Source organism: Humulus lupulus, chromosome 8 (genome assembly GCF_963169125.1).
Source record: "Humulus lupulus chromosome 8, drHumLupu1.1, whole genome shotgun sequence".
Lineage (NCBI taxonomy): Eukaryota > Viridiplantae > Streptophyta > Magnoliopsida > Rosales > Cannabaceae > Humulus > Humulus lupulus.
This window is the reverse complement of record NC_084800.1, coordinates 50768317-50782031: the sequence shown is the minus strand read 5'-3', so window position 1 is coordinate 50782031 and position 13715 is coordinate 50768317. Positions and strand designations below refer to the sequence as shown.

Sequence of the window (13715 nt, the reverse complement as noted above, 5' to 3'; positions counted from 1 at the left end):
AATTGAAAATGAATTGACCAAAAAATCATAATACAAGCTATATAAAGTAATAATCCCCAAAATAATAATTACTAATTATCAAAATCAGAAACTAATCTAATCCTAAATAACAGATTTGGTCAGCAATGACCAAGTCTCCTAACTAACAAGACAAAAGGAATAAAATACAAAGTAGGGAAAAAGAAAAATAAAAAGAATAGAACCCAATAAATCTAATAGATCATGCTACATTAAGTTGTTAGTCATACGAGCACCTTTGTAGTTTTGATACCACTGTGCGTGTACGGTCTTGGTATTTGTAAATCATGTAACTATTTTCTGTTGCACAAGTTAGCTTGTGGGATTCTTAACAAATTCTTTCTTTCTAATTGCATATTGACATGCCGTGCTGTGTTCCTCCTTTTCGTAATCGAGTGGTGAAGACAGTTTTAGTGCCGGCAAGTTTATTGGCCTCCAAATCTCATTAAACCAAAACATGCATTCCAAATGTGCGTAAACAAGATAACAAAATCGTAGTCCAGTTAAAGCAAAAGGTACTAGCCGTTCCAAAGAATGTAATAAATTGTCATTTCTCACTTGTAAACTAAGAAAATGTCATTTAAAAGAAATCATAACCCACCTGGAAGAAAGATTTCTAACAAATTGGCTAGTCACATTCTTAACTTATACCTCATCATGCATGAAAATAATGGTTTACAAAGCTAAGCCATTTTCACTGTCTAGATGCAAAATCTCGCAACTGACCAGTCACTTACATGGAACTACAACTAGATATTGGCAAAACTGATGCACGAAAAGCGCTCATTGACTTCCTTGCTGGCGTTTGACAAAATCTCATGTTGGACTTGCTTCAACGAATTTGGTGACAAACTGATTTGACACTAAAATATTAATAAACCCATGAAAACCCAACACGAGAGAACCAAATTTAAGGTGAAATTTTTAACATTATCCCACCTTTGTCTTGAAATCTTTGCCACTGAAGAAACTTGCTCATCATTTTACTCTGAATCAGAGAGTGGGTTCTCAACCTCGCTTCCACTGCTCGCGCTATCATAATTAACAGCAGGGGACCTCCGAATAGGTGATTCGGAACTCTGCAATGGTTCATACTTGAGAAACTTTATTTTCTTCTTCTTTTCTGAACTTTTATTATTTTTTCGTTTTCTGTCCTCATTATCATTAGATTTCATTGAGCGGGCAGCAGCTACAAATGCAGCAGTGACAGCTTCATTTGAATTTTCATCATCGTCATTTTCATCCAACTCTTCTCCCTCCTTATCTTCATAAAATAGAAGATCATCATCATCATCATCCCTTTTCTTGCCTTCCATCTTCGACGCTGGTTGCTGCAATTCTGTCTTGAAAGTATCACGTAGTAGTTCAGCCCGGTCTTTCAAGACACTATCACCAAATACTATAACGCCCTGATCCTCAAGCTTCATAAGACACTCTGGAGATGATATCATATTAGTGGAAGGGTTAGCTATAGTTTATTTCGATTACCAAAAAAAAAAATCAGAAGAGCTGCTTAGTACTTACTAAAAAGAGCTTTGGGCGAAGATCCATGTAATTTACTGTCATTTTCAACCACCTGGATCTGATTTTTTATCCATTTATTAATCTGAGAAGATAAAGAGGAATTGCAAAATGCATTTATGTAAGAAACAGATCTTTTCCGATTCCCTTGCTCCCTGCAAAAAGCCAGATTATGATATCAGAATGACCATCAGAATTTCAGAAAAACGAAAAAACTGATTATCTTTCTATTTGCTTAGTCATGTGTCATATGACTCATATCATCAGAGTTTCATACCGGAAAAACTCAACAGCTTCACATGTAACAATCAATCTAGCCAATGCAAGACTTTTCACTCGGTCAGCAGGTAGGTGAATTAACTTCTCAGGGTTGAGGAAAGAGTAGTCTGCCAATATGACAGCATCATAAAGAACTTGTCTTAACAAAACTTCATCTTTAGAATTCTGCTTGAAAATTTCAAAAATATGCTAGATTAAAGATCATAAAATAAAAAATATGCACTTCTTGTGACTAGTAAGAATTTTTTGTCAAAAAAAAAACGTCAACTTTCTGACTCAAACTATAGCAGCACTATTACGTATATAAACGTCTTCCTTCTATAACAAAAATATAAGTGTTACAAGAGAGGGATACTGACCGGTAGGAACGCAAGAGGCAAAGTCTTCTCCAGCAGCATTCTCACAAGGGTGTCTAGAATGTTAAGACAAAAGGTCAGAACATTATAATGAACTCAGACACAATAATGTCTTGACAGAACACATGTTCCACCCTTTTACATAATTAAAATCCAGCAAATACACATGTTAAGTTATTGTACCCCTTTGTACATATCTACCAGACATTTAAGAATGGCTCCGGTAAGTTTTAGATAAAAAGGCATTGGCAAAGAATAAATTGAACTGATAAAGGGGAAAAATTACTAAAAACAATACTAACCAAAAAAGTAAAAGTTGTGAAACCCAGTTATGGAACCAACAGCCCAGGTCCTCAATTCTTTCTCCAAGTCCTCCCTTGATTTCCCAATTTTAACATTCAACCACAACTTCAGCAAAAACGCCTCCGCAATCACAATTCCAGCCAAGTAACCAAACTCACCTCCTTCCCTAAGCTTTTGCAATACCTCACCAGTAGCAAGCGGTAAGAAAAACTCTAATCCCACGTTTGAATTCATCCAAATTCGAACCAAATCCGAAAAAGGCCTAACCAAATTCGAACCATCCAAATCACCTTTCTCAACCACAGCCCCGCTACAGCATACATTGATATACCCAAGAATCGCTTCCACCAAAGACTTAACCTCTTTCAACATTTTCTTCTCCCTTTTACAAGCCAGGTCCTTCTCAAACAACTCAACAGCCACTTTGTACACCTCGTACACCACGGGAGCGAGCAAAATGACGCTTTTAGACGAACTACATGAAGAAGAGCACGCTGATATCAACTGAAACAAGCCTTTGGCGGCTGCTATTCTATCAAAAAGGTCGCCTTTCGGATTAAAATGGCTGCGAAATGCGACAGCGGCGTAGACCCAGATCGATTCCAGTGGTGGGTCGACTCTAGTTTGCATTAATTCATAGAACTCCTGAACAAGTTTACATGATTGGGTGCTTTCTTTTCCAAGTTCAGCTAAAAGCATCTGTATTAATTGGGAAATTTTTAGATTGCAACTTTCTTCATTAAGGGGACTGAGATTTTTGGGGTTTGAAGAACCTCCAGGTTGGACTAGATTTAACGCCATGGATTATTCGAGAATGAATGAGAATTTGATAAAATCTGGTTACTGGGGTGGAGATAGTAAGGATCACGAAAAGGTGTAGATTGCAAAACCCTAATTTTTATGTTACATTCAAAGCGTTGAAGGGTTTAAGGCTTTAAGCCACATTGAGGTGCCGTTTATACGTAGTGGATTTGACACTTCGCGCATTTACTTTGCTTGTGTAGTATCTCAACGGCATGTCGTTTATGTACTCAACAATTTTTTTTTATTATTATTATTTTAAGATTTTAATCTCCATTTTTTTTTCTTTTGACAAATTTTAATCTCCATGTTTTGTATTTAGATGTGTTGTGTGTGTATACTCTATTCTATTTTTATTTTCCGTAAAATTTTAATTGTACAAATAATTTTATAATTACATTAAAAATAGTATTTTACTTGGCATTTGAAAGGTCAAATTTTAATTTTATAAAATAATATATTTATAAAATAGATTCCTTAATATTTAATAATTCAAAAAATTTAGACTTTAGACTTTATTCATTAGAAGTTTAAATTTGTATCCTTTAACAATTTGTTTTTTTTTTTTAATTTTAAGTACCCAAAATTGAAAATTTGATCACATTTTACTTTAAATAAAAAGTAATTATTTAGTATTTAATGATTTATAATTCTTAAATATTGATCTAATAATTTTTATAAACTAGTTTGATATACAAAATCATCTTAAAATATATATTGGACCGAATCTAAAATTGTTTTATCTCAAACTCAACTAATTGTGTCAATTTCATTTTCATCTAAATCTCAACTTTACTTTATTTGAGGAAGAAAGTTTGGATGTTACAACATAAGGTTTTACATGGGTGGTTCATCATGGTAAATGATTAAGTGATTTGCCACTATTATGGTGTGTTTAGAAAATCATTCTCTAATTAGAATTGGGTATAATTCTGAATAATTACTTGATTTAATGTGTTTGTCTGACCATATAATTATACGATAATTATGTAAATGAAAGGTATCAATTACACTTTTAAATTCTCATATATCTTCCAATTTCAATGAGAATTGAGTGTAAATACACAGTGTAATTACTAAATATTATTAATTTTTAATAGTATTTATTACATAATATTTTTTTTATATAATTACTAAATATTTTATCAAACATAATAATGAGAATTCATTAGTAATTACCACTTAATATCCAAATATATTTTTTATTTTATCATGGTATAATTACTAACCATAATAATTATGAACTAATAATTGTAAAATTACTTCCAAAAACATCCTTAATTTATACAAAGACTTATTCTCTTAGTCCTAACCTAAAATTACTGCAATCTATTATCTATTATCATTTAAGTATAAGTATAAATTCCTTGTCTAAATATACTACTGATTTAAAAGAAGTAATTCAGTTGGAAAGAATACATAAGCAAATGAAACTTATCATAAAATTGAACTTGTCAATTAGGTACATGCTTTAATAAATTCTAATTCTTTCAATTTTGAATGATACTCTTCTTTTGTTTTTGAATGAAATAAAATGTGTATATTTTTCTTTTCTTTTTTTCTTAAACATTTAATTGAATATAAATTAAAAATATATCACTTTTGTGAATTTATTCGTACACATAAAATTATTACATTAGATTTATGTAATTTTAATTTTAACGAATATTATAATGAAATATTTATTATTATTATTTGAGAAAATTTATTATTATTACTCATATTCTTTATCATGTGTTTGACTTACAAGTACGCTTCTATTCTTTAAAGCAATCCAACTCAAATATTTGACTACAACGTACAAATTTTGCTGACGTAACGTTGACCGATAGAGAAAAAAAATCTGCTGTCTCAATTGCCTATCCCTTCTCTCTCTGTCCCCACCAATTCACATCATTTATTTGTTTAACATATATTTAAATTAGTTTATAATTAACTAGCAGAGAGTCTAATTCTTTTTTCCCAAATAGATTAATATTCTCTCTCTAATTAATATTTCACCACTCAATTAATTTAACCATTCTCTCTCCAAGAAAAATAATGTTAGAATTAGAATCTCTCTTAACATTCTCTCCCCAATTAATATTTCACCACTCAATTAATATTTCCATTCTCTCTCTCTCAAAGAATAATAATATCTGTCAAAATAACATTTTATATATTTTTAATTAATCTTTGTTAAAGAAAATTAAGTTCTTGTAGAAAATCTTAAAAATTCATTTATCTATTCACCCCAACATCAAATATAACGATTTACTTGAATATTAAAAAAAATGTATATACTAAACCGTCAAATCCTTATATGTAACGATGCTTGAGGTTTTTGTGTGAAGATTTTCTTTACTTCTAATTTTTTATGTATAGTAGAATAATATTTATATTAGAAAAATGATAAAGTGGTAATTTTTTTTAATAATTTTGATATATAAATATTATCTTTGTATTTTATAAAACAATGAAATCTCACTCATACCGCACAAAGATAAATGAGATTTTCATGAAAACCCATTATGCTACATTTCCTTAATAGTTTCTAAATCATTTATTGTGAGATAACCATATAATCTTAAAATAAAAAATAAAATACTAAGTTGATTGACAAATAAAAAAAAATCAATAAACTTTTGAATGAATCGTAGAAAGCACTGTATATGTTTTTTTTTCATAAAAAAAACTAGTACTTACCTGAATAATAGATTGTATATATGACAAATAAAAATACAATAAAGTTTTGCTTCAACCCTACTAACCATCACATTTCATTTATTTTATTTTTTTCAAAAATATATATTTTTTAAAAATAGTACTTACCAATATAATAGGTTGTCTTCTCCAATCAAATATGAGCAAAGGAGAAGGAGAAGCATTTATTTATTTATTTTTTGCAATAAAATAGGAGAAGAAAAAACGAAAGTGAGATATTAAAATATTTAAGTTATAAAATAATTTAAATATTAAAATAAATTTAAATATCTTAAAATATTTAAGTTATAAAATAAGAGAAATTCTAAATCTAACGTTATTCATCTTGGAGAGAGAATGGTTAAATTAATTGAGTGTTGAAATATTAATTGGAGAGAGAATGTTAATATATTTGGGAAAAAAGAATTAGAGTCTGTTAACGTTAGTAAGTTATAAAATAATTTAAATATATGTTAAATATATAGATAATGTGTCTTCAAAATAATTGGTGGGCAATGGGGACAGCAGAATTTTTTTCGATAGAGATAGTGTGTCCTTTTGACCTCTTACTTGTATAAATCATTAACTTAGTAGCTGAGCCTGAGCTTGTTCAATTCCAAAGCTTTCCGATATCATTGTTTTGATGATCCAAATTCCAATAATGGATAGATGGCTAACTCAAAACGCTCTGCTGCTGCTTCTTCTTCTTGTTCTTCTCTTTTTGGTTGGAGGAGAATCAAACACCAGGTGCATTGAATCCGAGAGAAAAGCACTCCTCCATTTCAGAAGAAATCATCCCCATGATCAAACTCATCCTCTTTCTTCTTGGGGAAATGAAGAAGAAGCAAGCAAATCAGACTGCTGTGAATGGACCGGAGTCCGGTGTTCCAATACATCCCACCATGTCGTCATGCTCGATCTTTCCCCAAGTGCTTCATCGTCTTGGAGAGGTAATATCAGCAATTCGTTGCTTAAATTGCGATTTTTGAATCATTTGGATTTGAGTCTTTTGGATTTGAGTCAAGCTTATGACTGGTTTCAAGTAATTTATCAACTTCCTCACCTGAAAAAATTGCTGTTATCTTTTTGTAATCTACCCAATTTCGATTCTGCGTCTCTTTCGCTTGTTAATTCTTCGAAATCTCTTTCGGTTCTTGATCTTTCTGGAAACAATCTTTCTTCAACTTCCGTTTATCCATGGCTGTTCAACTTTAGTCATAGTTTAGTTCATCTCGATTTATCTTCTAACAATTTAGGAGATTCAAAATCTCTTGAAGCTTTTGTTGGAATGAGTGGTCTCAAGAAGCTTCTTCTTAGGAATAATCAGTTGCGAGGATCAATTCCTGAAGCATTTGGGAATATGTCTCTTGAACACCTTGATCTAGGATTTAATATGATTGAAGGTGAGATACCAAAATCATTATGGAATACCTGTACATTGCAAACATTAGATTTGTGTTTTAATAATCTAAGTGGAGAACTTCCTGATTTTGCTCAATCTTTATCTGTTTGTTCAAACTCTTCTCTGGAATATTTATATCTAAGCTTGAATAGATTCAGAGGACCATTGCCCAATCTCATAAATTTTCCAAAATTGATCCATTTGTGGATTTCCTCTAATCGATTAGATGGGACTGTGTCTGAAAGTCTTGGCCAAATGACACAGTTGGAGGTTTTAAATATTTCTAGGAATTCATTGAAGGGTGTAATTTCAGAGGCTCATTTCTCAAAACTTTCCAAGTTATCTATCTTAGATTTATCGTTTAACCCAGATTTGATTGTCAACATTAGTTCTAATTGGGTTGCTCCATTTGAATTGAATGAAATAAGACTTGGGTCTTGCAAATTGGGTCCTCTGTTCCCTCCATGGCTTAAAACTTTACAGAAGAGTCAGTTCGAACTTGATATATCCAATTCTGGAATTTCAGATTCCATTCCGGATTGGTTTTGGGGGCTCTGTACTGTATGTTTAAGCATGAATCTTTCTTATAACAACTTAAGTGGAACAATCCAAAATTCTTCAAGAAGATTTGCGGATTACCCTGAGATAGATTTGAGTTCAAACAATTTAGAAGGTCCCATACCTCTTTTTTTGTTCAAAGTGGCTGCACTAGACATTTCTAGAAATAGATTCTCGAACCTAGATTCTGTGTGTCATATCGACAATGGTTCTCACTTGAGCTTTCTTGACATATCATACAATGAATTGTTGGGAGAGCTACCTGATTGTTGGTCATATTTTGAGAATTTGGAAATTCTTATTTTGGGGAATAATAAACTGTCAGGGAGGATTCCATCCTCTATGGGCTCCCTAGCTATGATTACAACATTGCATTTAGGCAACAATTATCTGACTTCAGAATTGCCAGCATCTTTGAAGAACTGCAAAAACTTGATAGTTTTTGATGTGGGAGGAAATGAATTATCCGGACCAATCCCAACATGGATGGGCCAAAGACCATCTAGTCTTTTAATTCTTAGTCTAAGATCCAATAGATTCAATGGGAACATACCCTCAACAACTATGTCATTTGATACATCTCCAGCTGCTAGATTTATCTCAAAACAGCCTTATTGGCACCATACCAAAATGTCTTGGTAACTTTAGTGCAATGAAGAAAAGTGAAAGCACTGAAACAGATATACAGCACATTTATGGACCTACAGGTACTATAGGGACCTACAGTGACAAAATAGTAGGAGATCAATTACTACTTCCTCCAGGAACCTACAGCGACAAACTACTATTGGTATGGAAAGGTCTATTGTCTGAGTTCAATAAAACTTTAGGACTAGTAAAGACCATTGATTTGTCCAGCAATCAGCTTGAGGGTGAAATTCCTAGAGAAATTACCCAGCTTGTTGGGTTAGTTTCTCTAAATTTATCAAGGAACAATTTAAGTGGACAACTCCCTCTAGAGATTGGAGAGTTGAAATCTTTAGATTCTCTTGATTTATCAAACAATTACTTCTCGGGTGAAATTCCTTCCAGCCTTTCTGAAATTGATCGTATTAGTCTATTGGACTTATCTAACAATAACTTTTTTGGAAAAATTCCAATGAGTACTCAACTTCAAAGCTTTGATGCCAGTTTATACATGGGGAATCTTGGTCTTTGTGGTGCCCCACTCCCGAAAAAATGTCCAGGAGAAGAACCAAGTAATTCTTTCGATACCAAATCTTCTGGCAACCAAAATGATCAAGACAAGTTTATAACACAAGGCTTCTTTATTAGTATTGGACTTGGGTTTGTAGCTGGATTTTGGGGAATTTTCGGAGCAATACTTTTCAACACAAGCTGGAGACATTCGTACATCAAGTTCTTGAATGATGCAAGAGACTGGATTTTTGTCAAAACTGCAATGTATATAAGGCGAGTCAACAGAGGATAACAAAAAAGGTAATTTATAACTACAGCATTTTTATTTCTCAAGTTAATGTTATTTCTCAAGTCAACATCTACATGAATATATATGAACGATGCAAAATAATTCTTTTGTAAAGAATATTTAAAATGGATATATATTTTTACAAATTATTATTACAAAAGTTCTATTTTCCAAAAATCTGAGTCCTTGTCTTACAAATTCACAGGTATTTATATAGTGTAAATCAATAATTTAAAAAGTTTTTGCACTTTCCAGGAGAGGGAGCATGCTACTCTTGGAATGAAGAGAACCCTCAACAATATGGTATATTTTGAGAGAACTATCGTATGATCTTATCTTTTAGGAGAGTAATGATGCTATTACACGTGACTTTGATGGTTTTCCTTTATACTACTTTACAAAGAGATTGACTGGTTTTTTAACTCCAAAGGAGGTATAGGATTCAGCTCTTTCTTTTGCTTTAAATTGGTGTTTAGAATTTGGTTTTACTATTTCCATGATTGAGAGTGATTCGAAGGTTGTGGTTAACTTTGGTCTCTCCCCTTGAGAGGTTGATTGTAGGAACATAATTTTATATTCTTCTTTTTTGTCTTTTTAGGTATATCTATATTTGTGAAACTGGTACTCATAATTTAGCCAAATATGCTCTTCGGACCGAATATAAAATTACTTTGTTGGAAAAGATTCTAGCATGTATTATCACATGTATACTTCATAATTCTAATTAATGAGATTTGGTCATTTTAAAAAAAACAAAAGTAATGATATGAACACGTGCAATTTAAAAATAACTTCTCTTTCTTTAAGCAACTCGATAATACAAACTATATTTACGTGAATGAAACAGGTGAGCCTATCAATATATGATATCATTCTATTAGAGCCTAAGTTTGTTATATACTGTTAGTGTTCTGTTTGTACAGCTGTTAGATTAGTTACAAGTTTAGTTATTTTGTTAGAGATTAGTTTACTCCTGTAATCATCTTTATATATTAGTTGTACAGATCATTTATTCTAATGAGAATCAGTTTATTCATTCACACCTTTTTCACTTCCTTAAGATGGTATCACAGCCAGTCGATTCTCTCTCTTGATTCTTGATATTGTTTTCTTCTCAATCGTTTTGCTTCTGCATCTTGCTTTCTCTTCCATTGGTTTCTTGATTGTTTTTCAGTTCATCCAAACACCGTTTCTCTACCTTGTTCTTCAATGGCGACTCAATCTTCGTCTCAGACCCCTTCTGCAACAGTTGCCGCCGCTTCCGCAACTTCGTCGTTTGCTCCCGTTGTTTTCTCCCACAAGATTTCTGTGAAGCTTGATCATTACAATTTTCTTCTCTAACGTCCTCAGGTTCTTTCGGCAATCAAAGGTCACAAGCTCCAAAAGTTCATCTCCGCCGATTTTGTTCCTCCACCGAAGTACCTGACTGAAGCTGACCAGATCTCGAATACTCTCAGTGAGGCGTATATACAGTGGGAGCAGCAGGACCAACTTCTTTACTCTTGGCTTCTCTCATCGATGACTGAGGGGATTCTCACCAGAGTTGTTGGATATGACACTTCTGCTCAAGTTTGGGCTGTTCTTGAGGTTTATTTCACAACTCATACCTCAGCTAAAATTGATCAATTCACTACTCAGCTTCAAAATCTTAAGAAAGGAGCTCTTGCGTTGACTGACTATCTGTTGAAAGTTAAATCCATTGTTGATAGACTTGGATCTATTGGTCACAAAGTCTCTGCCAAAGAACACATTGCTGCAATTTTCAAAGGTTTACCACCTGAGTATGATACTTTCATAATCTCTGTGAACTCTCGGTCTCAGCCTTATACGGTTGCAGAGATTGAATCTCTTCTCCTCTCTCAAGAGCATAGAATGGAACGACAAACTCAAGATCTTGATTCTGTCAATGTTGCTCAGTATCGTCGTTACAAAGGAAGAGGTACTTACTCCAACAACTCTTCCAATTTCACTAATCGTTCTAATTCCTCTGCCTCAAATTTTTTTGGCAATAGTATTGTTCCTCCGACTTCTAGCACTGGTCGTGGCCTGTGGAATCCGTACGCTGCAAATCCTCGTGAAGGTTTCTCCTCCACTTCTTCTACCACTGGCAGGGTCAATAATACTCCAGGATATTCCTCATCTCGCCCTATTTGTCAACTTTGTTCAAGGCCAGGGCATGTTTCTTCACGCTGCTATCAACGTTTTAATATGGAGTTTCCAGGAGTAGGTGCTGCCAATGTTGACAAACCTTCTGCTAACATTGCTACTGCAGACTCTGTTAATGATATGGCTTGGTATCCAGACTCGGGAGCTACTAGTCACTGTACCGCAGATGAAAAGAATTTGATGCAGAAGGTTGACTACTTTGGTTCAGACAAGATTCATATGGGTGATGGAGGTGGCTTGAACATTCAAAATGTTGGTAAGACAACTTTCTACACTCCCTTCACTTCTCAATCTCTAGTCTTAAATCGTTTGCTGCATGTTCCCAAAATAACCAAAAATTTAATCAGTGTTTCTCAATTTGCTCGGGATAACAATGTTTATTTCGAATTCTTTCCTGATTATTGTCTTGTGAAAGCTCAGGATTCCAAGCAGGTGGTGATGCGAGGAACACTACATAAGGGGCTGTATGTGTTTCATCCTTCCACTATGCATCTCGTTTCTCCTCCAGCTTCAACTTCTTCTGTTTTTCTTTCTGAATCTGCCTCTGTCAACAATACTCAGTTGAGTACTTGTAATAATACTTCCTGTTCTACTTTTCGTTTATGGCATAATCGTCTAGGACATCCTTCCTCAAGGGTTGTCAAATCTATTCTTTCCAAATGTAACATTGCTCATAGTAATAAAACTGTTCATGATTTTTGTAATGCTTGCTGTAAAGGAAAGATTCATAAGTTTCCATTTCCAAATTCTGATACACAATATCATTCTCCCTTACAATTGATACACTCAGATTTATGGGGACCCTCACCCACAAACTCATTCAATGGCTACAAGTATTATATTCATTTTATTGATGCTTATTCTAGATACACTTGGGTATACCTTTTGAAAAACAAATCTGAAGCATTCCAAATATTCATCAACTTTAGGACTCAAGTGGAAAAACAATTTAATTGTCCCATTAAAGCCATTCAATCCGATTGGGGGGGGGGGGGGGAGAGTATCAAGCATTTAAAAACTATCTCATTCAAAATGGTATACAACATAGAGTTTCTTGTCCCACTACACATGAACAAAATGGCTTAGCTGAGAGGAAACATAGACACCTTATTGAGACATCCTTGACCTTATTAGCTAATGCTTCAATGCCTCTTAAGTTTTGGGATGAGGCTGTTAGAGCCTCTGCCTTTCTCATTAATCGATTACCTTCAAAAACAATAGGTAATTCCACTCCTTTTCAAATCATTTTTCACAAAGACCCTGACTACTCACAATTAAAAGTTTTTGGCTGCTCTTGTTTTCCTAAAACTCGTCCGTTTAATGCTGACAAGCTTCAATTCAGATCTACTGAGTGCACCTTTCTTGGCTACAGCTTAAATCACAAGGGCTACAAGTGCTTATCTTCCACAGGTAGAATATACATTTCTCGTGATGTTCTTTTTAATGAATTTTCTTTTCCTTATTCTACTATGTCATCATCTGTTCCAACTTCTATATCTTTTCATTCCTCTTCTTCACATTGCCCTACTTCCAATTCCATTCCCGTTGTTTCCTCCCCTCTCACGCCACCTGCCATTATTTCTCATTCTTCATCTCCATCTCATATCATTTCTTCTCTGCCTTCTCCTTCACCAACCATTCTTCCTACACTCGCCCCCACTCTTTCTGTATCTCAGCCATCTATTCCTCATGTTTCTTCACCTCTAGCATGCCCTTCATCAACTCAGCCACCTATTTCTTCTATTGTCTTACCTGCATCATCCTTACCAACTGCCTCTAACACTCATGCGATGACTACAAGAGCCAAAGCAGGTGTGTATAAACCTAAAGTCTTTATTGCATCTAAGGAACCCCTTACTGTGGCTGAAGCTCTTACTAATCAGGCTTGGAAAATTGCAATGCAAGAGGAGTTTACTGCTCTTCAAAACAACCAGACCTGGACTTTAGTTTCTCTTCCTCCAGGCAGAAAAGCAATAGGCTGTAAGTGGGTTTTTAAGTTGAAAGAAAATCCTGATGGGTCTCTCTTGAAACACAAAGCTAGACTTGTTGCCAAGGGCTACAGTCAAAGGTATGGTTTTGATTTTACTGAAACTTTTAGCCCGGTTACAAAGCCTACCACTATTCGCATCATTCTTACTATTGCCTTGTCTAAAGGGTGGTTATTGAAGCAATTAGATGTAAACAATGCTTTCCTAAATGG

At 33.8% G+C, this 13715-nt stretch overlaps 2 protein-coding genes across 3 annotated transcripts; one reads left to right on the top strand and one right to left on the bottom strand.

Moving 5' to 3' along the window:
- Positions 1 to 537: 537 nt before the first annotated feature.
- On the bottom strand, positions 538 to 3401 carry LOC133797180 (uncharacterized). 2 transcript variants are annotated; one of them, XM_062235003.1, is made up of 6 exons: positions 2477 to 3401; positions 2178 to 2230; positions 1817 to 1983; positions 1543 to 1694; positions 958 to 1453; positions 538 to 870 (listed from the first exon to the last, which is right to left on the bottom strand). In XM_062235003.1, exons 1-5 carry the CDS (start codon positions 3276 to 3278, stop codon positions 1002 to 1004), a joined length of 1626 nt encoding a protein of 541 aa, XP_062090987.1. In that variant the 5' UTR covers positions 3279 to 3401; the 3' UTR covers positions 538 to 870; positions 958 to 1001. The 2 variants fall into 2 exon arrangements, with proteins under 2 accessions (XP_062090987.1, XP_062090985.1); XM_062235001.1 differs by having other exon boundaries at positions 538 to 1453.
- A 3220-nt stretch (positions 3402 to 6621) lies between these two features.
- Positions 6622 to 8562, top strand: LOC133795385 (receptor-like protein EIX2). The gene has a single exon (XM_062232835.1). The coding sequence runs from the start codon at positions 6622 to 6624 to the stop codon at positions 8560 to 8562; it is 1941 nt and encodes a 646-aa protein (XP_062088819.1).
- The last annotated feature ends 5153 nt before the right edge of the window (positions 8563 to 13715 follow it).

What these genes read in the sequence shown, in the direction of transcription:
- LOC133797180 (XM_062235001.1), bottom strand. Translation starts at nt 3,278, where the DNA reads ATGGCGTTAAATCTAGTCCAACCTGGAGGTTCTTCAAACCCCAAAAAT. An exon ending in GAAGCTGTTGAGTTTTTCCG is followed by an intron (nt 1,695 to 1,816) that starts GTATGAAACTCT and finishes GGCTTTTTGCAG; the next exon opens with GGAGCAAGGGAATCGGAAAA. An exon ending in TTCGCCCAAAGCTCTTTTTA is followed by an intron (nt 1,454 to 1,542) that starts GTAAGTACTAAG and finishes TATCATCTCCAG; the next exon opens with AGTGTCTTATGAAGCTTGAG.
- LOC133795385 (XM_062232835.1), top strand. Translation starts at nt 6,622, where the DNA reads ATGGATAGATGGCTAACTCAAAACGCTCTGCTGCTGCTTCTTCTTCTT.